The 24,890-nt window shown below is 33.0% G+C and overlaps 1 protein-coding gene and 1 long non-coding RNA gene across 3 annotated transcripts in view; one reads left to right on the plus strand and one right to left on the minus strand.

The window, feature by feature from the left end:
• The first annotated feature begins 425 nt into the window (after nt 1–425).
• LOC126734766 (uncharacterized) overlaps nt 426–24,890 on the plus strand; it is a 42,672-nt gene continuing 18,207 nt past the window's right edge. The window contains exons 1-2 of one of the 2 annotated variants that reach the window (XM_050438488.1): nt 426–1,199; nt 23,855–24,848. In XM_050438488.1, the coding sequence (XP_050294445.1) occupies nt 773–1,199; nt 23,855–24,848 (1,421 nt within the window). In that variant the 5' untranslated portion in view covers nt 426–772. Of the gene's footprint in view, nt 1,200–15,188; nt 15,280–23,854; nt 24,849–24,890 lie in introns of those variants that run through there. The other variant, XM_050438489.1, reaches the window with a different exon arrangement.
• LOC126734774 (uncharacterized) lies at nt 5,970–7,124 on the minus strand. Its single transcript, XR_007660171.1, has 2 exons — nt 7,044–7,124; nt 5,970–6,793 (listed from the first exon to the last, which is right to left on the minus strand). It is a non-coding gene; the product is annotated as an uncharacterized LOC126734774 (long non-coding RNA).

Consider the following 24,890-nt stretch of genomic DNA (forward strand, 5'->3'; position numbering starts at 1 on the left):
AATATTATATTGACTCCACTTCAGAATGGACTTTTTCCTTAATACCTAATTTTTAGATTTAACGCGATATTTTGAAAACCCCTATAGATAAAGTGGATCCTAATATCGCATCTGATTGGGCTTGGAACAGCACAACTGTTCCCCATTTAACCGAAACTATATCTCTTACCGTTTTGGAAATTCCCATGTAAATCAGTTTATCTGGATATTATATTCCACATAATAATTTTTTTTTATAATTGAATGTTAAAAACTGGCAAAACTCTGCTGTACATTAGCATATTCTCCTCTACGCCCGCCCTTGAAATAAACCAGCCAAAACAAGGACAAACTTACCTGGCCCACGTCAGCGCCAGTAGGAGGAGACAGCAGCAGCAGCAGCAGCAATAGGAGCAGCAGCAGCTAGTCCATTCCCGGGTTTCTGTGTATATGAAACACGACTCCGCTCTAACAGGGAGTATTGATTGCGGCCGCCACGAATCCCCCAAAACATTCGCCTGTATAATTTCAACTTTAGGGCCGAGTAACAACACAACATAATTAGTTTGTTTATCGCGTAACCAAGCGCCCATCTCTCAACGGTTTCACCTGAGTATAGATTTCAATCTAATCTATTCAGTTTCGAGTTTAGTTCGGGCAGCGACACCCTTTAACCCGGCCTAAATGGCCCTTCACTTAAAACTGATTTATAAAATATATGCAGTGTATTACATTTAATAATATATTATAAGCATTTGGTAAGCGATCGCAGCATGGATGGACCGACACAAAAATGGACTTTGACGGCAGGATAGGCAATAGTGGAAACTTAGACACAGTAAGGGCACTTCATCAAACTATAGTTGCTTTAAGGGAAGCTTTGGAGCAAAGTAAAAGTGAAATCTTAGAGCTGAAAGCCAAAGCTTGGCCGATAGAGTCAGTCCAAGAAGTGATCGAGACTTTGAGTATTGAAAACCACGTGCTCAGGCAGCAAATCATCAAGAGCTCACCTCACGAGCAACAGAAAAAAGAGGCATCAGCTGATCAGAACAGCGGTGATGAAACTAAGCTTAAGTTAGAGAAGGAGTCAAGTGATTTTGATTTTAAAGAATACGATAAGAGGGTACGGTTTTCTGAACCTGCGGTAAGCTTGGAAAAGGAGGAAAATGATGGCTTAAGCTCGAATTCATCAAGAGATTTTAAACAGCAAATACGCAAAGGTAATATTTTTATTAAAGGTTTTTTTTTTGAGAAAATTTGACTAATATTTTAAATGGCATACAATATTTTACACACTAAAAAAAATGTATAAGAATAAATGGTACAATTGGAGCAATTTTCTATATAAAAAAAGGTACAAATAGGGACGGTAACAAATTATTTAAACAATCTTTATAAAATTATAATTGAAAGTCCTTAAAATTGTGATAGAAAGTGTTGCAATCTGATAATAAATTACATACAAAATATCGAAAAATCTGATATATTAAAAGTAGGACATACTGTTACAAAATTGAATAATCATAGACCACACGAAAAGTAGAAATATTTCCAATAATATTGTAGAGTTTGATGCCACATCCTATGGGAAGAAAGTGAATAAGACATTATAAAAGCAAAATATAATAAATTGCTAAAAATAGTAATTTTATTTACTACAAGAAATTTGGCATACCTGCACAAGTGTATAAACTATGGCTATTGTTCTAGGAAAATTTACATTAACGTTGTAACGTTTTTTCCTACGTTTTATACATGGTCCTGCAACAATGCGTCGGTCTTCTATAAAGCCTAAAAAAATAAGGTTAAAAAATTCTAACTTCTTAAAAAAATTTTTGGACCTGATAGCGCATATCTGGAAAATATTTTGACGTATACAGGGTGCTTCAAAAAAGTAGGGCGATATAAGCAGCATTTTTTTTAAATGGAATGCCATTCTTTTTATTATTATAATTCAAATAACTGAATACTTAAGCTGATAATACACATACAAAAATGATATTCTCACCAAAATGTCAAAAATTTATTTAGAGAAACAGGTGAAATATTTTGCTTGGCAAACAAAAAAGGTATTAAAATACCTATTTTGTTAAGAATGCAGATTTCCTGGTTCTTATTTAAACATTTTATAATCTATGGATAATTATCGTGAATATTTTAAAAACGACTAACGATAGCTAATATGTTTACATAATAAAAAATTTTCATGTATTAAATCTTCATTAAATGGATAAAAAATATACAGGGTGTTCCATTTAAAAAAAGCGAGAAATAGAGCTTTGACATTTGTAAAATATGATTGCTAACTACGAACACCCTGTATATGACAGAAGGAAACCAATTTAAGTCAAAGTAATTCTCCATTCTTCTAGAATCCCAATTAAGTCCAATATTGACATTGAATTAACATTTCTAGTATCAAGATGAAATTAAAATATGATGTAATGATTTTTAGATTTTTTTTATAAAAAAAATGATTGCAGTCAAACTGCGCATGACAAAGCAGCCATTAGCGCGTATCCTAGGTAGCCAAAGGCGGTCTTAAAAATAAAATAAAAAGAATGGCATTCCATTTTAAAAAAATGCTGCTTATATCGCCCTACTTTTTTGAAGCACCCTGTATACTTCAAAATATTTTCCACACATGCTCTATCAGGTCCCAGCATTTTTTTAAGACGTTAGACATTTTTAACCTTATTTTTTTAGGCTTTATGGAAGACCGACGCAATGTTGCAGGACCCTGTATATAAAAATCTTACTATATTTCAGGTAATATCGAAATAAAATTATATAAAGTGCTATTATAAAGTAATTATACTTTACAAAATGTAGCAGTTTTTTCTCGCTTTTTTTAGTTTTTATTTGCCTCTATTTTTAACCGATATTTACTTTATTTCTAATACACACAATACACAAATCTACTAATACACATAATTTTCTTTCGGATCTCGAAACTTTCTTTACAGATTCATTTACCAGTCAGATTGACATTATGTTAGGGGATATAAATTTGAACCTTCTTGATGAAAACAATAATGAAATTATTACATACCAGGCTATTCTGAACCACTTCGGTTTTATTTCTACCATAAACTCAGCCACTAGGGTTACAACTGACTCATCTAGTTGTCTGGATCATATATTCTTGAGAAGAAAAAATGGTTCTAAGATTAATTGTTCTTCCTTTGTCATTCAATCTGCCATAACTGACCATTTTCCCACCATGTTGCATATTACTGATACAGTTGGGTTGCAAAAAAACAAGGAGGAGGTAAATTCTTATACAGTTAGAATAAATTATACCATATTAACAAATTTTATACATAATCAAAATTTTGAAAGCATTTTTAACAATGATGATCCAGAACTAGCATTGGAAATTTTATACAGTACTATTACACAAGCATTAAATCATTCAAAAACCCAAAAATTATGTCAAAATAAGTATAAAAAAATAAAACCATGGATCACAATTGGTATAATTAATAGTATCAAAAAGAGGGACAAAATGAAAAAAACACTACTAATTCATAACAATTTAGAAAACAAAACTGCCTTTAATAGTTACCGTAATACCTTGTGCACGTTAATCAAGAAATGTAAACAGGATTATTACAAAGCCAAAATCGAGTCTAGTGGTACTGACCTAAAAAAAATATATAAGATAATAAATGAAATAACAGATTCAAACAGTAACCAAGATTTTAAGTTTAACGTAACTAACAATAATTCTAGTTTTAATAATAAGTTGGATATGGCAAATTTTTGCAACAAATATTTTGTTGATGTCGGTTACAATATGTATAATAAAATTAAAAATCCTCCAGATTCCCTGCAAATAAAACCATCCACACAGGCTTCAATGTTTCTAAGACCTACTAATAAGAATGAAATTATCAAACAAATTGCTTCTTTAAAAAATTCCTCTGCACCCGGAATTGATGGTATTACAACCGATATTATAAAACATATTCATATCTATATTTCTTCCCCTCTCGCACACATTATAAATTTAATTTTTCAAACTGCAAAGGTCCCAAAAAAATTTAAACAAGCCATAGTAAAACCTATTCACAAGGCAGGTGATAAATCAAATATAAATAATTATAGACCCATAAGTATAATGAACATTTTTTCTAAAGTCTTTGAGAAATGCCTTAAGGACCTCCTGGTGGAATTTTTTAATCAAAACAATATAATTTCTAAGAACCAATTTGGTTTCCAGAGTGGCCTCAGCACAACCGATGCAGTTTGTGTGCTTTGTGAGCAAATAACAGACCATTTGGATGGTGGCAGAAAGTGTCTTACGGTCTTCCTAGACCTAGCCAAGGCATTTGACACGGTCCCTCATAACAAATTGCTCCAAGTCCTAGAATCCTATGGGATAAGGGGAACCGTGTTAGACGTTTTTGCTGATTATTTGATGGATCGAGAACAATCCGTCAAAGTTGAAAATACTATAAGTGAACCCCTTCAAATTAAAATGGGCATCCCTCAGGGGACTGTTCTGGGTCCAATTTTATTTGTAGCATATGTAAATTCCTTAACCAATATGTCAATACAAAACGGTAGTACTATCTCTTATGCTGACGACACAGCAGTAACTTTCTATGGGGAAACATGGGATTTGGTGAAGGAACATGCTATAAACGGTATAAAGAAAATAAAACACTGGCTAGACTCATTTAAATTATCATTAAATATCACTAAAACTATTTATATAGCATTTTCCCTCACAGCTGCAAACCGTCCATCATTTAATAGTATTTACATAGATAGTCTTATGGATAAACTTCATGAAGTTCACTCTACAAAATATCTTGGAATCTATATTGACAAACACTTAAAGTAGGACCACCACATCCTTAGACTATCAAAAAAATATTCGAAAACTAATATACAAGTTTTATGTGCTCAGGGAAATATTAAATAAACAACTTTTGATTTCGATTCATAAAGCAATTGTGGAATCACTACTAAGGTATGGTCTAATTCTTTGGGGTGGGATATACCAAAACACATTGACTTCTTTAAATGTTACCCAAAACTACATTTTAAAAGTTATTTTAAAAAAAAACAAAAGATTTTCTACTGCATTACTTTATTCCAGAAATATTTTTGATGTACGCACATTATACTGTTGGTCGCTCTGTATATATATTCACAAGTCGAATAAATTTAAGAACTTTGTTAATCATCAGTATCAGACTAGATTAAATGTAAATAGACACTTATCAATTCCAACTGTTGCCACTACTATGAAATTAAAATCAATTTTTTAACACGCACCCAAACTGTACAACTTATTACCACCATATATTAGACATACAAAAGTTGTCAAAAAATTTTGTAAAATATCTGGGGATTACATTTATGATCATTTACATGTATTTAAAAAACTACTTACTGTTAATTAATTTTCATATTTCATAGCTTTAGGCATTCATACGTGATCATGAAAGATTTTTGTTTTCTAATGTTTAATTATTTATTGGGTGTTAAATGGAAACTTTGCAATAGTTAGTGGATGGGACATATTTTGTTTAAATATTTATTTTTATAAAATTGTTTTTGATTTTTTTGCACATACAGGTAATTGGTTACCTAGGTGCACCTTAAAATGTACTGAGATAGATTATACACCTTAAAATGTACTGAGATAGATTATAATTATTGGATTTTATTACACATACTTTGTAAAAGCTTATACGTAATATATCCGATTGATTGATTGATTTTACAGTGTACGAATTTAAAGTAAGTAGTTATTGTAAGGACTTTTTGGTAGTAGCTTTTAGGCAATATTGTAAGCTCAATGAGCACTTCTTTTACTAAAATTTCTTTAGCTAAAATAGGGTTGAATAAATGATGAGTTTAAGAGGTTCATACAAATAAAACGTCTTATCGATAATAAACATTACTGTTTATATAAGGTACATTTAATTGGACTATACCCTGTAGGCCATTTTGCAGACGATGAAACAAACGTATTAGTTTTTAAAACTTAAATTTATTTATTGTATTATTAACAAACTTAACAATTAACAAATATTATTATAATTAATCATAGATAATGGGACATGAACAACAAGCCCGAAATTGCATTGCACTTCAAATTGAGAATGTGATAGAGCGAGCCGCAGATGCAATAAAATTGAGCAGCATCGTCAGTCGTAATCACAAGTGGCAGAATGTCATAGGCATCACACACTTGTATTGCCTTCCAAGCCTTTTCAATTACCTTTTCTGTATGAAAAACATATTTTTGCCAATGATCTATAGAACTTTCGTTTATTACCCTTTCCCATGTAGTCAGAACTTCTGAAGGTGACCCCTTAAAATTGGAAATATATTGATCATATTTTCGTTTACATTCCGACAATACCATTTCAATTGCATTAAACTGGCAATGATATGGTGGCAGTCGCAAAATTTGGTGTCCTAAAAGTTTAACATATTCATCAAGGAAGTACTTTTTTTTCACTAGGGCAGTATATGCGTGCAATACTCCATATTCTATCTTTCATGGCTTTTTCTGGAAAGCCAAAATTCTCTTTTTTCAACCATTCGGTCAATCTCTGCTTTGTCCAAGATTTTCTCGGGATTTCTTCTAACAAACCAGAATGGTAACTTGCATTGTCCATGATTATAAATGACTTTGGGGGAAGATTTGGAACCAGCTGAGTTTTAAACCAGTTTTTCCTGTTCATATTGTCATGATAATCTCCCGTCTTTAATCCACTCTTGAATATTAAATTTGCACACTTGATGAAGCCATCTTTGGTTCCGGCGTGGACCACGATATAACGATGACCTTAAAAATAAAAGATAATTCAATTCTCTTCTTTTAGAAATCATTCTTCCAGAACATAAATATTTAATATAATTAATAAGTAATGTTCCATGCACATACGAGTAGTGTATGGAGTTAAATTCCCTCATATTGTCTTAGAGAGAAATTATATGAAACTATGAAACAGATGAAATTATGGTTAGAGGGCCCTTACAAGGGCAATAGTTTTTATTAAAAAAAAAATCTAAAAAGATAACCAGATCATTTTTACCTTCACTGTTTTTCCTTGAATCCGTGTGCTTGGTGTCGTCTTGCCAGCTACTATGAAAAGATCCCTTGCTAAAAATCGACGTCTCGTCAATGAATTTACTGGAGTAAAACCTTCCGGACCTACATTTCTATTTTTGATATATTCACTTAAAAAAATGATTCTTTTATGAATATTTGGCAAGTCCATCAAATATTTTCTGTTATCTGATTTTTTCCACTTGAAGCCTATACTATTAATTCATCTTCTTAAGGAGTCAATGGAAAACTCAAAATATTCAATTTCTTCCCTGAACTTTTCTCTTATTGTTGCCAATATTACATATTCTTTTCTGGTGTACATAGAATAAATTGTGTCCCGAATTCTACGTTTCAAATATGTTGTAATTTTGGTTTTTGCTGTCTTTTGCTTGGAAGATATACGGGCTGCGTAATCCTGATCTGATTTTATCCCATTCTTCTTTATATTATTATTACATTCTTCTTTATTTATATTGCCGTTCCAGACAATCACAACTGAGAATAGCATGAAAAATTAGGTCCCTTAATGTCCCTATTTACAGTGGGCTCAACTGCAAACAAAAATAAGGGAATATCAATTTAAAAATTAGTTTGGCTTGTTGGTGTTGCCGCGCCTAGCAATTTTTACTAATGAACTTTACGAAAAATAAAAAGCTGATTAAAAATGGAGTGTGATGTGTGTAAAACTAAAATTAAACCACTTTTCCAATGTGACACATGCAGAAAAGGAATATGTAAGAATTGTGGGAATTTGTCAGCATCGGAAGTGAAGGTCCTAGAACTAAAAGGTGAGAGAATTTTAAGATTTGATTGCACTGAATGTCAAAGATTTAAACCTCACAAACTTCTTCAAGGAACAATAGAGGATAAAAATAAAATAATAGAAAGCAAAGAAGAAATAATTGCCCTACTACAACAAAAAATAGAAAGTCTTGAATCCAGTAAAAGTGAAGCTCATGTATTAAATTCCTTACAATACAGTGATATCCTTAAAAAGCCATTGAATCATCAAAAACAAACAAATATTCCTAGCCTTATTATTAGGCCAAAAAAACACCAGAACATTGAAAAAATAAAGGAAGACTTGAGAAAGAAGATAAATCCTGCCGAATTAAAGATTAGTGTAAATAGTATAAAAAGTACAAAAAACGGCTATATTCTAGTTAAATGCCAGGGAAAAAATGATATAGATATACTTAAAAAGGAAGCAGAAGAAAAATTGAATGGCTACAACATAGAGGTGACAAAACTAAGAAATCCCCGCTTCAAGATAATTGACTATAAAATAAATGATAAAGACGATTTAAATAATGAATTTGTAGAGGCCAGAATCCGGGAACAAAATCATTTTATTCAAGCAATGGACCACCTAGAAATAACTTTCTTTAAACTCAATAAAAAAAGAGATTCTTATACTATCTACAGAAATTGTTCAGCCAAATTATTTCATAAGTTAATTGCAGTAAAGAAACTATATATAGGATGGCAGCGTTACCCAGTATTTGAAGATATAAGTGTACCCAGATGTTTTAAATGCCAAGGATTTTTTCACAAAAATACGGAATGTCCGAATGAGGTCTTTTGTGAGTATTGTTCGGAGAAACACGCAGTTAAGGAGTGCCCAAAAAACCAAAAAAAATGCATCAATTGTATTCATGCAAACGCAAAGTTTAATTTGGAGCACAATATAAATCATGCCGCAAACGACAAAACTTGTCCGTCTTTTGAACATCAAATCACGCTTTTGAAAAACAAAATTGACTATGATGGAAGTTATGGCAAATAATGGGCAAGAGGTAGAAGTGCTACAAGAACTGGACGTTTTAGATAATGCGGATCAACAAAGTACGGACTGTGATTATGTAAGCAAAAAAATTAACATAGGTTCCAAACTTTTAAATATCATTCATTTTAACATAAGAAGTTTTAAAAAAAACTTTGATCAAATGATAGTTTTTCTACAAACATATAATTTAATATCCTGCGACATTATTGTTTTGGGTGAAACATGGCAATTGGTTGGTAATGAATTTAATATAGAGGGCTTTAAAATGTATTATAATGGGGGAGACTGTAACCAGAATGATGGGGTGGTTGTTTATATAAAAAATAATTTAAACATAAACAAAGTAGAAAATATAAAACTAATTAGGTCGGGAATTACTTTGATTAGGATAACTTTAGCTATAACTGATATACAATATGGCATAACGTGTATATATAGACCTCCCTCGACGGTAGTATCGTCTTTTCTCGATGACCTGGAAAATTATTTATTACGTGAATGTAATCAGCAAACAGAAATACTTCTGGGAGATATAAACATAAATACTCTATCTGAAAATTCAGCTGATACAAATAACTACCTAGCTCTCTTGATGTCTTACGGATTCTACTCCCTTATAACTGGTCCTACACGGGTCACATTAACATCAAGGACCTGTATTGACCACATTTTCCTTTAAAAAAAATTTTTGGAAAACAAAAATAAACATCTTTCTTTTATTTTGGAAACTGACGTCACCGATCACTATCCTGTGTTGCTTAATTTTGCTAGAGACGAGGTTCGGGCAGGTAATGTTTCCAATAATATAAAAATATTAAACAATGAGAAGGCAAAAGATTTACTTATAAAACAAAATTGGAAAAACACTATCTTAAATATTAATGATGTCGAAATTGCAACCAAAATTTTTTATAATGTTGTCGAACATATTATACAAAGCTGTGAAGAGACAAAAATATTAAAACAAAAAATAATTAAAAAAATAAAACCTTGGATAACTGCTGCTATTATATGTTCAATAAAAAATAGGGACAAAATGAAAAGAAAATTAAATAAAAATTATAGTTTGGAAAAAGAACAACAATATAAAACATACAGAAACTCATTGGGTAAAATAATAAATAAATGTAAAAATGACTATTACAAAACAAAAATTGAGGAATCTAAGAATAATATGAGCAAAATGTATAAGGTTATAAATGAGGTTACAAATCAAATTACTACTAAAGGAAATGACATAATAAAAATAAAAAATAATAACAAAGAATTTTCAAATAACAAAGACATGGCAAACTTTTGTAATCAGTATTTTATAAACGTAGGAGTTAATATGCAAAACCAAATAAAATACCAAAAAAACAATTCAAAATTAATCATAACAGTGTATCTTCAATGTTTCTAAAACCAACTAATAGGAATGAAATAATTAAACATATTTTTTCGTTAAAAAACAATTCCGCGCCTGGGATAGATACTATTAGCTCAAAATTTATAAAAAAATTTCATATTTACCTTATTGAACCATTGGTTCACATTATCAACCTAATATTTAAAACAGGAACAGTACCTACTCAATTTAAAGTATCAATAATCACTCCAATATATAAATCAGGTGATAAATGTGAAATAGGTAACTATCGTCCTATAAGTGTGATCAATAATTTTTCCAAGCTCTTCGAGAAATGTTTGAAAGATAGACTTATTGACTATTTACAAAAAAATAACATATTAACACAAAATCAGTTTGGTTTCATTGGGGGGCTCAGCGCATCCGATGCTGTCTGCGAATTAACAAAGCGAGTGAATCAGGCTTTTGATGGTGATAGAAAGTGTTTGGCAGTGTTTCTGGACCTAGCAAGGGCCTTTGACACTGTACCGCATGAGCTTTTGCTAGATACTTTAAGATCTTATGGTATTAGAGGTCCAGTGTCAAGGGTCTTTGAAAGTTACTTGGGGGACAGAAAACAGTCTTTAAAAATAAATAATGAGATTAGTGAACCATCTTATATAAAAATTGGAATTCCACAAGGAACAGTTATTGGACCTATACTCTTTATAACTTATATTAACGCTCTTACCAATCTTAAAATTCATGACGGGTCACTGATATCATATGCAGATGACACGGTTGCGGTGTTTCACGGAATTTCTTGGGGAGACACAAAAAAAACTGCAGAACTTGGTCTAGCAACAGTCAAGAACTGGCTGGATTCTTTTAAATTAAGTCTCAATAGTCAAAAAACAAACTATATTGCATTTTCTATAACAGCTGCTAATCGCCCCAGATTTCAACAAATTAAACTTGAATTAATTGATATCAAGGAAGTTTCATTTACTAAATATCTGGGTATCATTGTGGATAAACATTTAAAATGGGACAACACATTCTAAAATTAACACAAAACATCCGTAAACTTATTTATCGATTTCATATTTTGAGAAATATCTTAAATGAAAAACTACTAATTTTAATTTATAAATCCTTGGTTGAGTCCTTGTTAAGGTATGGGGTGATTGTCTGGGGAGGTCTATACAAGAATTGTTTAAAACAACTTAATGTAGTACAAAACTTTATTTTAAAAGTTATATACAAAAAACAAAAAAGATTTCCTACACAACAATTATATTCTGAAGAAATTTTTAATATACGCTCAATTTACATATTGTCAACATGCATTTATACACATAAATCAGAAAAAATCAAGAATTATGTTAGTCATTCCTACACAACCCGAAATAATATAAACAGACACCTAAAAATACCAAACATAAAAAAAACTATAGGGCAACGATTTTTAGGATACTTGTCCCCGAAATTTTATAACATCTTACCAAACAGCTTAAAAAATATAAATAATATTAAAAACCTTAGTAAGGTCTGTAGAAAATTTATTTATTCAAATATAGATAAATTTAATTTTTTTAAATAGTTTTGGGAAGGGAAATTTTATTGGAGAATTTTTGTTTAGTTGTAGATTATGGTTAGTTATATTTAATATTATTACTAAAATTTTGTGATTTCTCAGCATACACAAACAGATGTTACAACATCTAGGTGTATGTTAAAAACAATGACTGTTAACTATTATTATTGAATATAATTAAGTTAAAAAAAAAATAAAAAAATTGTTATAATATAACCAAAATGATTAATAAATTTGAATTTGAATTTGAAATTTGCATTGCGATCGTTGTTGTGCTCAATTTTGTTGCATCTGCGGTTCGCTGTATCACATTCTCAATTTGAAGTGCAATTCCGTTTCGGACTTGTTCCTTTTCCAGTTGAAAAAAAGCCAATATATTTAAAATCATCAGCTGCGATTGTTCATTATACCTATTATATCTTTTTTTAGGCATTATCTAACACTTTTCGAAATAACTTTCAAGAAAAAGTTGACAAACCAATATTTTTGATTGACAGTGACGGATATTTCATATAACCTAGTACCGTCAAACGGGGTTAAGTGAATCATAGTGGGTAAAATGAATTAATCGGGTATTTCCGCAAAAAAGTCGATCCCGTCGCAGACCTGCCCCATATAGTGACATTATTGCATCGAGATGACCTCGTTAGTATGTCTTTGTATGTGGTAGGGTGTGTTTCGCTGCTCAAAAAAATACACGTGAGTACCATAACGACATGTTCCGGTTAAACGATTTTTTTGTATTTTACAAAACTTTGGAAACGATTGGTTGCGGAAGTGATCAATATTAATATTTATTTACTTGAATGTAATTAATGTGTTTATTAGACATTAATAAACAAATTTGTGCTTAATTTTTGGTAAATTTTTTTTTTGTTGAATTTTAGCATTTTTTTTTTCTAAGATGGTAACTTTAATGGGTAAAATGAATCATTTAAGTGTCGCTGTAAATTTATGATTAAATTTTTTAGAACTTTTTTTTTAAATAATTTTTTATATAAGAAATATTTTTTTATTAGTTTTGGTCTTTTTAGCCTGCCGAGAATTTATAAAAAAAAAAAAGGGGCCGCAGGGAAAATGTAACTACGATCAAGAATATGTTCGTCGAGCAGTGGCAGCGGTTAGACGAGGTGATATGTCCATGAGACAAGCATCTGAAAGATTTGGTGTACCTTTCAGTACCATTCAAAGAAGATATCATGGCAAACATTCTTTAAAATATGGTCGACAGCCTGTACTAAGTGGTGAGCAAGAGCTAAGACTAAAGGAGACAATCAAAATTTGCGCCGACTGGGGATTCCCATTAAAAAGTACAGATGTTAGAGCAATTGTGCAACAATATCTAAATAGACTAGGAGTAAGGGATTCCAGATTTAAAGAAAATATGCCAGGGATGGACTGGTTCAAAAGTTTTATGAGCAGAAATAAAGACCTTACCGTTAAGTTGGCTGAAAATACAAAACGCGTTAGAGGTGCATTAACCCGTGAGGTTATTCAAAAATATTTTGAAAACTTGCAGGTCACGTTGAAAGACGTCCCTGCTCAAAATATTACCATTACGACGAGACCAATTTTGTGGATGATCCCGGGTCGGCTAAAGTAATTACAAAAAGAGGTGCAAAGCATGCCCATAGGTTAATAGACTCCTCAAAGACCAGCACAACTGTGATGTTTGCAATAGCCGCTGATGGAACATTACTGCCTCCATATACGGTATACAAGGCAAAACATTCCTATGATGGTTGGACAGAGGGAGGAATTGAAGGAGCAAGATATAACAGAAGCATGAGTGGATGGTTTGACTCTGATATATTTGAGGACTGGTTTAAGACAATTGTCATGCCTTATTTTCGAAAGCTTGCTGAGCGTAAAGTTTTAATAGGCGATAACTTAAATTGCCACATTACCACTAATGTCGTACAGCAATGTGAGAATAATGAAATTGATTTTGTCTTACTCCCTCCCAATTCAACTCATTTGCTTCAACCGCTCGATGTCGCGTATTTTAGGCCTTTAAAAGCTGCATGGAGATCCACCTTGGAACAATGGAAACTAAAACACCGTGGAGTCATTCCTAAAACGGAGTTTCCAAGGCTGCTGAGACAGAGTGTGGAAAAGGTTGGCATAAAGTCGAAAGAAAATTCCATTGCTGGTTTTAAGGCATGTGGAATTTTTCCGCTCGATCCCAACAAAGTTTTAAATAAAATTCCACGAAATTTACACATCGATGAAAATGGTGAGAATAATGATCAGGCCTGGAGTAACACAATAATCAGTCACCTAAAAAATTTAAAAACTACCCCGAATCAATCAACAAAGAGAGGAAAAAAAATTATTATTGAGGCTGGCAAAAGTGTGTCAAGTCAAAGTTTATTATCAACGATAATAGATAAAACACCCACAAAAAAATCATCTAAAAAAAACATGAAAAAAAACGAAAGAAGAGCCCTGGAAATATCGGATGATGAGTTAGATCGAGAGTTAGATAAAGAATTTTCCCTAAGTGATTTCGAAAATATTGTTGAAAACTTTGACGAGTTTGATCCAAATCCGTCGACATCGAATGATGATACTTACATGATCGACACAGACTTATCCATGGAGCCAAGGATTGGGGAGTTTATTATTGCAAAGTTTCCAACCGAGAAACGAGATCGATTGTTTGTTGGCAAAATCGAGAATTGTTCAAAGAAAAAAGAATTTACTATAAATGCCATGAGAAAAAAGGGAAACTCGGAAAAGGGGTATTTTGTTTATCCAGAAATACAGGACCTTTGCCTAATAAGCCAAGACCAAATTATTAGAAAACTGCGTCAAAAGTCTTTCAAGAGGGGTAAATTTGTTTTTAACTTAGACAACGACGAATTTAAAAAGTTGGAGTAATTTCTTTTTTGTTAATTTTCCTATGTTTTGTATGTAGACTTAAGTTTTTTTTACCAAGAGTGCCATTTTTGTTTAAAGAAAAGTTCCTAAGTTTGTTGTTTTTATAAAGCCTTAATATTCTGTGATAGAATGTGTTATAGAATAAGACTTTGTTACTTAATCTTACTTTTGTTACCTTTAGAATAAAGAATTTGTTTTTTTTTTAAGTGTTTTTTTCCGTTTAAATCTTCTTTTTTTATTTTTTGTTGATTCATTTTACCCATATTATGTTTAAAGTGAATTTTACAGCACTTCTAATACATGATTCACTTTACCCCAAACCGGAGGGTAAAGTGAATCAGACTTTATCAAAAAAAATTGAGGACTTCCCATGCTTAAATGCTTACAAGTTTTAACAAAATCTTTTAAGACGTTTACCAGAATCTATAATATTTTTTACATATTTTTTAATTTAATACTTTGGCAGAAAAACGAAAAAAACCATTTATTTTGATTCACTTAACCCCATTTGACGGTATATAAAAGATGAATAATCATGAGACACCAATTTTTTTCAAAAGTTTGTTGTCGCCGCTGTTTGGAATATGCTAAACAAAGATAAACAAAAATGACGTCATTACAAATGGGTATAATTTCGACTATATTATTATCAATTTTTTTGCTGTATCAAAATTTTAGAAAGGTAATTTTTTGTTACCTTCAAAAGTTATGACGTCTATCAAACCTTAGTTCACTAATTTGCTAAAAGAAGTTTTCTCTTTTAAACTCATTAAACTTTTTTTTGAGTTAAATCCCAAACCTTCGACAAATATCTGTAAAAGTACTAAATTACCCATAAAAACACAATTACATAATTAATACGATTAAGATCAATAGATGTCCTAATTTAGCCACTGATCGAATTTTCGTCAATGCCCATGTACAATTAGAATTGCGGAATGGGTATTCGGCTGGGTTCAAATTCCTGGGAATTTAATTGAACACGAAGCAATTTATTTGGTCATTAAGGCAAGTAATTATAGTGCAAATAAAATGAAATCGGGCGTTTTGTATTGCAAGTATTTTCTATACAAACGTTTTATAAGATGAACTTTTACTAGCAAATTTTGTTTGTAGTATGGTAGTAGACATTTTCACAAAACAGCTGAGATCCGCGTATATTTTGAAAAATAGGAACATTTGTTTTTCAATTATTTATTGTTTTTTTTTATATATTTTTCAGCTCATTTTTCCAACACAGTTAATATTATTTCTTATCTATTCAAAAAATGTTGTGATTTTCTGATTACTTTCAGGGAGATACAAACCATTTATTCAAAGTAACTAAAGTCATATGTAATTTGTTCGAGGCAGTTTAAGTTATTTTTTTTTAATTAATTATAATCATTACCTATTTGTTCCTGGAGGCTAAAGCAGTTTCTCACCGTTTCAAAGCAATCAAAGTCTTTTTCATATATGAATGCGATCCCTAATAATAATTCTTTTACTTACTATGAGATTTCGTGCTAAATATGGGATGCTGTGGTACCTTACCTTTCGAATCTGGTTTAGAGTAATTTGAACCGTCCGATCTTTTCTCTGCTTTAATTAATGTTTATTTATTTAATTATTCAGCGGGCAAAAGCTCAATATTTGATAATCCTCAATCTCAAACAGAAAGCTTCGAATTGCTGAGCCGTCGGGAGTTTCACGTGTTATTGTGAGTCAACCACAGAAGATAGACATATGCTGTCGAGGGATATTTTTTATAAAATTTTAAGGAGAACATTTCCGTCATACATGTTTTCTGTGTAGCTTTAACCATTAAGGTTGCACACGCGACGGAAACTTAAAAAATGGACTAACTTCTCCCCTTTTCTTAACTATTTTTCTTTACTGCTCTGCTCCTATTGATTATAGTGTGATAAAAAGTATACTATAAGCAGCTCAGGAGTATAAAAAATAATTGTACCAAGTTTCGTTAAAATCTGTCAAGTAGTTTTTGTTTCTATAACGGTTATACAGACAAACATTTTACTGATTGCATTTTTGGCATCAGTATCGATCACAGAATACAGAATAGATATGGATAGAATATGTATAGATTTAAAGTCACCATTTTAACTTGATAACATCGCACAGACCAAACTTCAACAACGTAGCAAGCACATAAAAAGTTAGGTGTTATTTAGAACACAAGACCAAGGAAAAGAAAGTAATTCAAGATACAAATGCTTTAAAATTTTTCCTGAATCTGGCAGGTGCATCAAAGAAGTCTTAGTTTACTTGCCAGGAACGAGTTAAAACTCTAGTTGGTTCTATGAAAAGGAATAGCTTGACGGATCTGTCTTAATGACAATATTCGGCAATACTTGCGGGCAAGAGTCAGTGGCGAAGCGTGAACTTTTCTTTCGGGTAGACAAACAATAAAAATTGTTAATTAGAAAAAAATGTGTATTCAATGTTATTTACTTTAATGAAATAGAGAATGAAAGCGCATGAAATATTAACTCAGAGAGAAAAATATGTAGTGATATAAAAAAGAAAAAAATAATTACTACTAGCATAAAAAGATAGATAGATAAAAATAAATACTACTTACAAGAAAAACACAACATAGGTATAACCATAACTTATAAATCCATAATATCCATTATTTTAAAATTAATTCAAGACAAATAAAAACACAACTAAAATACAATTGCCAATATCAAACAGTCGTTCATAAATACCCACTAAAATATCCACTAAAAAAATCTTTTTTTTCTATACACCCAAAAATAAAAATACTAATTAATAACAAAATATTATAAAACTAATATATAACAAAACTGAAGATGTATTGCGGCCGACCAGATCAAGCGTGTCCATAAACAATAACCCTCAAGAGCATAATAAAATAGCTGGTCGACTTCGATAGACAAAAGCTCAAATGTCTTTCCCGCGAGTAAATTTTGCATACGTAATAGGCTGAATACTGATGCGGCTGGACCTCTGTCACCTGCTTGATGCGTATATGGTTCGATTAGATGCTCCAAATTTCGGAAGACAAATATCAATGTGTCTTCCTGGGGCTCGTATACATTAATTGGGTGTCAGCCCTGCATTTTTATTTTAATTGGTGCGTCAGGCGGGGCGGGGCGCGCCTTAGATATTATAGATATTATAGCCGTTTAGATACTATATAATAATAGTAAGAAGAGCGACTACATTCTGTGTTATTTTTTTTTTAAATTTGAATTCAACAATTACATGAAATAATTACGTAATAAATTAATGAGAAATAACTGGATAATTTTGGGTAGACAGTGTCTACCTTGACTACTCGTACGCTTCGCCACTGGCAAGAGTTACAGGAATGAAGAATATCATAAAAAACTGACATGCCTCTCAGGGTATTCTAAGTCCATATATGGGACCAGGAAGATTTATACCTGTATATCCAAGCAATTTGTGTTGAACTCGCTCCATATTTCAAGTAAGGACGCACAAGGGGACAATAAAGCAACCGAATGCAGTCAGTGCTTTAAAAAAATCTCTACATCTCTTAATATCGCCCAATATTTTCAGTGTCCTTAAAGTGATTTCAGTATATGGAGTATAAAACTTAAACGGCTATTATAAGTTTGATAGCCAGGTCTCTTATGTGTGAAACAAATTCAAGGATATCGCTTTTTATATAGTAAGAATGATCAATAATATACTAACTCCTATTGAAGGATATTGCGTGACATTTTTTAGACAAAGAAGTGTACAGAATTATTGCACCAAGCAGTTAGCCTGTTCAAATCATCTTGCAGCCGAACACTATCAAGCGATTTTACTTTCGGGTACATCTTCAAGTCATCAGCAAAAAGAAGCAAAGAACATTGTTAAGACATTGAATAATAATAAATATTGAATAACAAAGGTTCTAAGTGTAACAGGAATCTCTCTAGATTAATAAGCTTGGATTCGAACAACCTAGATCTACCAATCAAGTACGATTCAATTCACTACAGCAAGAATCCATCAGGACTAATTCTCTTTATTTTATATAGTAACATTTGGTGATTGACCTTGTCGAACGCCTTAGAGAAGTCTGTATATAAGACACGGAACTGAAAACCTCCCGTTAGACTGGCCAGAAAATTAGCAAGCGTTGGAAGATTTAACTTAGTAGAATGACCAGCAATAAATCTAAACTGTTCAGTTGTGCCTGAAGAGAGAGAATCATAACATCACAGATAAAACTTTTATACATCTTAGGAATTGTACTTAGTATGTTGATAGGTCTATAATTAGCTATTTGAGAATTGTCACGAATATTATGAATTGGTGTTACATAACAAGTTTCCCTACACGAAGGAAAAACTTTTGATTGGAAGAATAGATGAATTAAATAGAAGAACCGAGGCCGCGCTAATAGAAGAGAGCTGAACTGCATCAAGACACTGGGTGAAAGACCATCTGGGCCCGGCTCTTTGCTTATATTCAATAGTGACAACTTAATATAGATATAAGAAATTGAAATTGATTATTGCGTTAAATGTAAATTGTTGAAAACTCGTTCATGGGAAACTGGACTTTCTGACTATATAATTCAGAGAAGTAATTGGCAAATAAATTACTCAGTGATTTCAATATACCCTTGATAACATTGCTTCTTCAGTGACTTGCACCCGCTCTTAAACGGCAAAAGGAAATTAATGTGTAGGCATATAAATTTAAGTTGACATATCGCTTATGTATTATTTTCTTTTCTATAATTAAAAATTTAAGTCGATTGGAAAACGAAATAGGAAAACTTCTTCGATGAATACAATGAAACAATATTTTCATCACATAAAAAAGGAAACGGCATTATAATCAATTGAAAGTCTCTATAATAACCGTTACTGACGAGTTATGTTACGTTACAGACAATTTGTATAAAAAAATGAGCTAAGGTTAATGTTAGGAATAGATGGTACTTATCCAAGGGCAACATAATCTCTTCTTCAGCTTAGCATATCTCAAGTTCTTTATTAGTATTGGACACTAGATCTAGCTGAGAGTCAGCATCATTAACAATGTTACTGACTTGATCCAGGTTATAAAAGGAACACATATCCTTCAGAATCGCTAAAGTTTCAACCTCATTTGAGGGAGCCGCGGGCATTGGTGAGGCCATTGAATAAATTTTAATCTTTGTCTAAGTGCAGTAAGGCAGTCCAGTAAGAAAATTTCACAATGAGGTAGTTCTTCGCAGAGTTTGTTCAGAGTATCATTGAACGTTGCATAACACTCAAATAAAGATCTGAGGTTAGTTACTTACTTTTGAGGCTCATATGTACTGCAATGAGTACCCCGCTAGAGTGTATACTGGTTCTAAGAAACCTCTTGTAAATGTTGTAGTCGCGCAGTTTACTATTAAAAACATTAGGTGTAAGCCAAGTCTCATTGAATACAATTATGCAGTAGTAAGGCATTAACAAAAAGGGTATCCAGCTTGGTACGGAGTCTTCTCACATTTTGGAAGTAGAATAACAGGCCTGAAGGAGCTACTTTCAGTTTTTTGACACTATTCTGAGAGCTCCATTATTATACTTAGTTACGAGATCCTTCTCACCTCGTCTCAGCCTGTTCTTTATCTCAGTTTTGAATTTGTTAAGATTTTGGCGTTGCTAACTGGTTAGGTCAGTATTTATAAAAACTGTCCAGGTTTCTTTTTTCCGGAGCAACTTGTATACTTTCTCTGGTGAACTTAGCCTTTAGTCCTCTTAAAAAACAAACAAGAAAATGATTTGATTATAGCTAAGTAGCGTATAAACCATAAACTACCAGCTTACGCCAGAATAACAAAAATATTTCCGATTACTTTAAGAGGTGTCGCAACATAATCACTCACATTTAAATCCTCAAAATCACGTATTTCTTTACTCACCTTCATCTACAGCTCCAGTGAGCTTGCCAAGAAATTTTTATCAAGGACCTATATGAGATGATAACAGTTATGAGTTTACCTTTGATGTAAGCCAACAGATATAGCAAGCAATAAGCAAATGGTGATGAACGGGCTGCTCTTAGAACCAAATAAATTATACAGCACTCAGAGATATGCCGATATGCGACTAGTTTATAATAGCCCAAGTCAAATTTAATGCAGCAATAAGAGACTGATTACAATTACTTTTCTTTACAAAATTAATTTTCGATTACAAAAGTTTAAATGCTGTAAGAAAATTGGCAAAGAAGAAGGGATCTCTTAAATCTATCGACTATCTGTGGACTCTATGTTTAGTTAGAATCAATGATATGCGATAACGAAACGAATGCTTGGCTGATGTGGGGCCAAGATGTAAACTGGATGCACACCGATATTCTTTACCTGGTGGTAGCCAAATACTACAAGTTATAGCAAGGCAGAAACTAGCAAAAATACAAACCTGAATAATTTAAAGTCACACTTTGACTGCAGCAGATGGGATATAAAAACTCTCAACTAGGTTTCACAGGCATAAAAGGATCCAGGTAATTTTTGAAACATTAGAAATAACGGATAACATGGTCCCAGATTTAACCTTCGAGTGGCGTATCTAAGCAGAGACGGGTGGGAGAATATCGACTGTAGGGATCTAATCTGGTATACAGATGAATCAAAGACCAATATTACAAAAACGCTATAGAATGTGCAGCAAAAAATATAAGAAGAGGCTATAATAATAAGTAGATCCTAATATCTGACAACCAGGCAGCCCTGAAGGCACTAGCGAATTCGGTTACATCGAAGCTGGTAAGGAACTGCCTACTTTAGCTAAAGTAGCTGAGAAACCGTAATAATATAAAACTTTTATGGGTACCGAGACACGGCGACGTAGCAAAAAATGATAATGTAGATAAACTTAGTAAAAGAGAATCTGAAATTGCGAAAATCACAAACCACGGCTGCTAAAGCTGAAGACACTCGAGAACCAACTGTACTCACAACCTGCCTTATAAACTTATATCATCTGGATCAAGCACCGAGAAAAGCGAAACACTTGTGTCAGCACTTCTACCTCTACCGATCAACCTGGAAGATCACTGATAACACTACTGGATCTAAGAGAAAAAATTCGTCATCAAAAACAACTTGCAAAAGGTGTGCTAATGAAAAAGCAAGTGAAGATTCCAGTTAAGTCCAGGATTAAGCATTGCTATTGCTGGTTAATTATTTTTTTGTTCATTTAAGATAGAGAAGCAGAGTTAGGATTAGAAAGTGTATGCCAGATGACAAGTATAAACATTAGTCAAGGGTAGGATCAAGATTTGCTGTCATTATAATAAAGGTGCGAGCAGAGTTTTTATGATTTCTCCTACTGCTATAGCTAAAGAAAATAATAAACCTGAGGATATAACCCGCGTTGAGTTATTAAAGTCGCTATAATATACTTACCTCCTTATTAGTGATAAATGGATCGTTGGTTCTAATATCCCGATTAAGATTGTTCGAATCTTCCATCTCCATTAATCTCTTAGTTGTAGCAAGGATGGAGGAGCTAGGGCTCGCCAAGTAGATGTAAAAGTCTCTTTTGATAAACCCTGGAATCATCGCCCGTATGCCTTCACTCCCAATGCGCAGTCTTTACTAAGTAAGTTTGTCCTCTTAATAAAGGCTTGCACGTTGTCCCAGTCCAGATCTTTAAGATCTTCCCGTTGGAATGCCTTTGCTCCAAAAATGTTCCTCCTCAGATGACTCCACTTATTGTAAATTAGGATTACCACTAAGTCTTTGAAACTCTGTCGGCTCTTTGTGAGTAGTCTGGTGTCCTGGGGACCACCTTCGTCTCACTTCCTTGTGTACTGCCAGAATTCCTAATGAGTCTCTGTATTCCTGGACTAGCGCTGAGCTGATCTTGGATTTTTCGATCGCCTTGAAGACTATCAGAATAGATACAAATCTTGTATGCATGCTGATTTCTATATAGTGGCGATTCTGTTAGAATCTCCTCTGTTGTATAAGCCAGGCTGTCTAAATAAGTCAGGCTGTAGGGCAACCTACAGGACTTTGGTTGGCATTAGTCTTTCTTGCCCGGTTTTGGGATAAAAATACCAACTGCGCCTCCATACTAGAACCCACTCCATTGCAATGATGGCCTCAAGAAATCTCTTTAATTTAAGGAGTGTAGTTTTGAGGTCTATCTGCATGATCATGGACATGACTCTGTCAGTCCCTCAAACCTTATATGGACTAAACTCACCGACTGTCCTGAAATTTTTCTAAGCGAACACTACTTGTTACACTGTGAATTTAGTTAAAATTTTAATCAAACGCGAGCAAAATGCAACTTAATTTTACAGGGTGGGGCATAGTAACCAACTGTTTTTAAAATAATAATAGAACAGTAAGTTTTAACTCTAAAAAAAATTATTGGTAGCACACTGTCTGTAATAAAAAAGCATTTTAAGATATTCATGAACGGAAAATAATATCTGGAATGTGATGACCGTTTTCATTGACGCACTGTTGAAGTCGTTCTAGAAAATTTGCCTCCACTCTTTCTAATAGATCTCTATTGATTAGGCTGACTTCGCGACGAATCGCTTCCTTTAATTCATCTAACGTCGTGGCTTGTCGAAATTGCACATGGATAAGTCAGGGTACCGGGGAGGCCATGAAATGTCGCCAAACCGGGAAATGAGATGGTTAGGAAACAGGTGACCAAGAACAGCCATAGATGCTCTGGCGGTGAGTGCTGTGGCCCCATCTTTCTAAAACCACAAATCTTGGATATCCAAACCTCTTCTTTGTAAGTCAGGAATGAAAAAGTTGTTAACCATACGAATGTAAGGATCGGATGTTACAGTAACGGTAACCCCATTTTGTTCAAAAAAATATGGTCCAATGATGCCAAATTTTGTAACCGCGCACTAAACTGTTACCTTAGGACTGTGGAGTGGTTTTTCATGTATTTCACGCGGATTTTCACCAGCCCAGTAGCGACAATTTGATCTGTTGGCGGCGCTATTAAGGTGGAAATGGGCTTCATCACTCATAAGCGAATACGCGTTGTTCTAACGTCCACGGCTCCATGGTTGCGACTTGCGACTGAGTCAAGAAACGGATTGTAACATGGTATACGCTCCTCCCTTTTCCTACACCTAAAAACACTTGGTTCCTATGCCCCACCCTGTACCTTTAAATTTAGTTAAACAAATTTCTAGATAACTAAAATTACAAAAAAGTGTATTTTTGATAAAGAACTATATATTTTTTTGCAGATGATGCCACTTGCGCACTTGCACTAGAAGATAACATAAAAACAATAGACAAAGAAACAAAAGAGGCAGAACCAATATCAAACCTTATTGACACCACTGGAGAATCTTCAACCACCAAAAAACAAAAGTCTGAGAACTTTGAAGAAGCAAAACTCGAAACTGAACCTTCATTAGCTGCCAAAAAGACTACGCCAAAGCCAACTGAAAACCCAACACCCAGTATTCCAAAGAAGAGCCACTACCAGTTAGAGACTAGAATTACAGTCAAAGCTACACAACATTGCAAGTCCACATCTAAGTCTCTAGAAAGCCTTACCGTAGTAAAAAGTCCCTTAAATAAGAATTTAAAATACTCAAAGACCTTCAGCTTATCTGATTTATCAGTAAATAGGGAATTTATTTTTGAAGAAGCTAATGATAAAGCAATGAGTGTGTCCCAGGAAAATTCTGAGGAGGAGGGTCAGAATAGATTTGAGGAACAGGTTCTGAGCCCTCATAACGATTTGGATCAAGAAGTGGATGATATCGAGCTTATATTCACTACTGATGACACTAAAGATCAAGAGTTTAGGGAAGAGTTGGTGCCTATAGACCTAAGGGAGTCTAACTCTAATCTTCTAAACCTGCCTTTAAGTGATTTAGATGGTATATCTGATAGGGAGCTGGATGATGACGTATTCCATGATGATATCACTCCAGATGCAGCGATAAATAGACAATCTTCTTTTGAAATGAAAAGGGATAATTCAATTTTTAATTCGCGTTCGGATAATTCTATAAACCACGAAAAAAGCTTAAAAAGTTACTACTCGTATCAGGATTCCAGTTTTGAAAATAAAAGCTTGGAAAAGGACGAGAGCTTTGATCGATTTGAAGAGAGAGTGCGAATTGTTGAAACTGATATAAGCAAATGTGGCATTCACGAAGTAGAGTATGCTGGAACCAGACGGAACACTTGCCCGAATCCTCTTCAGTACAGACCTTTATCACATAGGTTAGTATTTAGTACATATGAATAATGCAAGTGGTTGGTAAA

This window comes from Anthonomus grandis, chromosome 4 (genome assembly GCF_022605725.1).
Source record: "Anthonomus grandis grandis chromosome 4, icAntGran1.3, whole genome shotgun sequence".
In the NCBI taxonomy this organism is placed as follows: domain Eukaryota; kingdom Metazoa; phylum Arthropoda; class Insecta; order Coleoptera; family Curculionidae; genus Anthonomus; species Anthonomus grandis.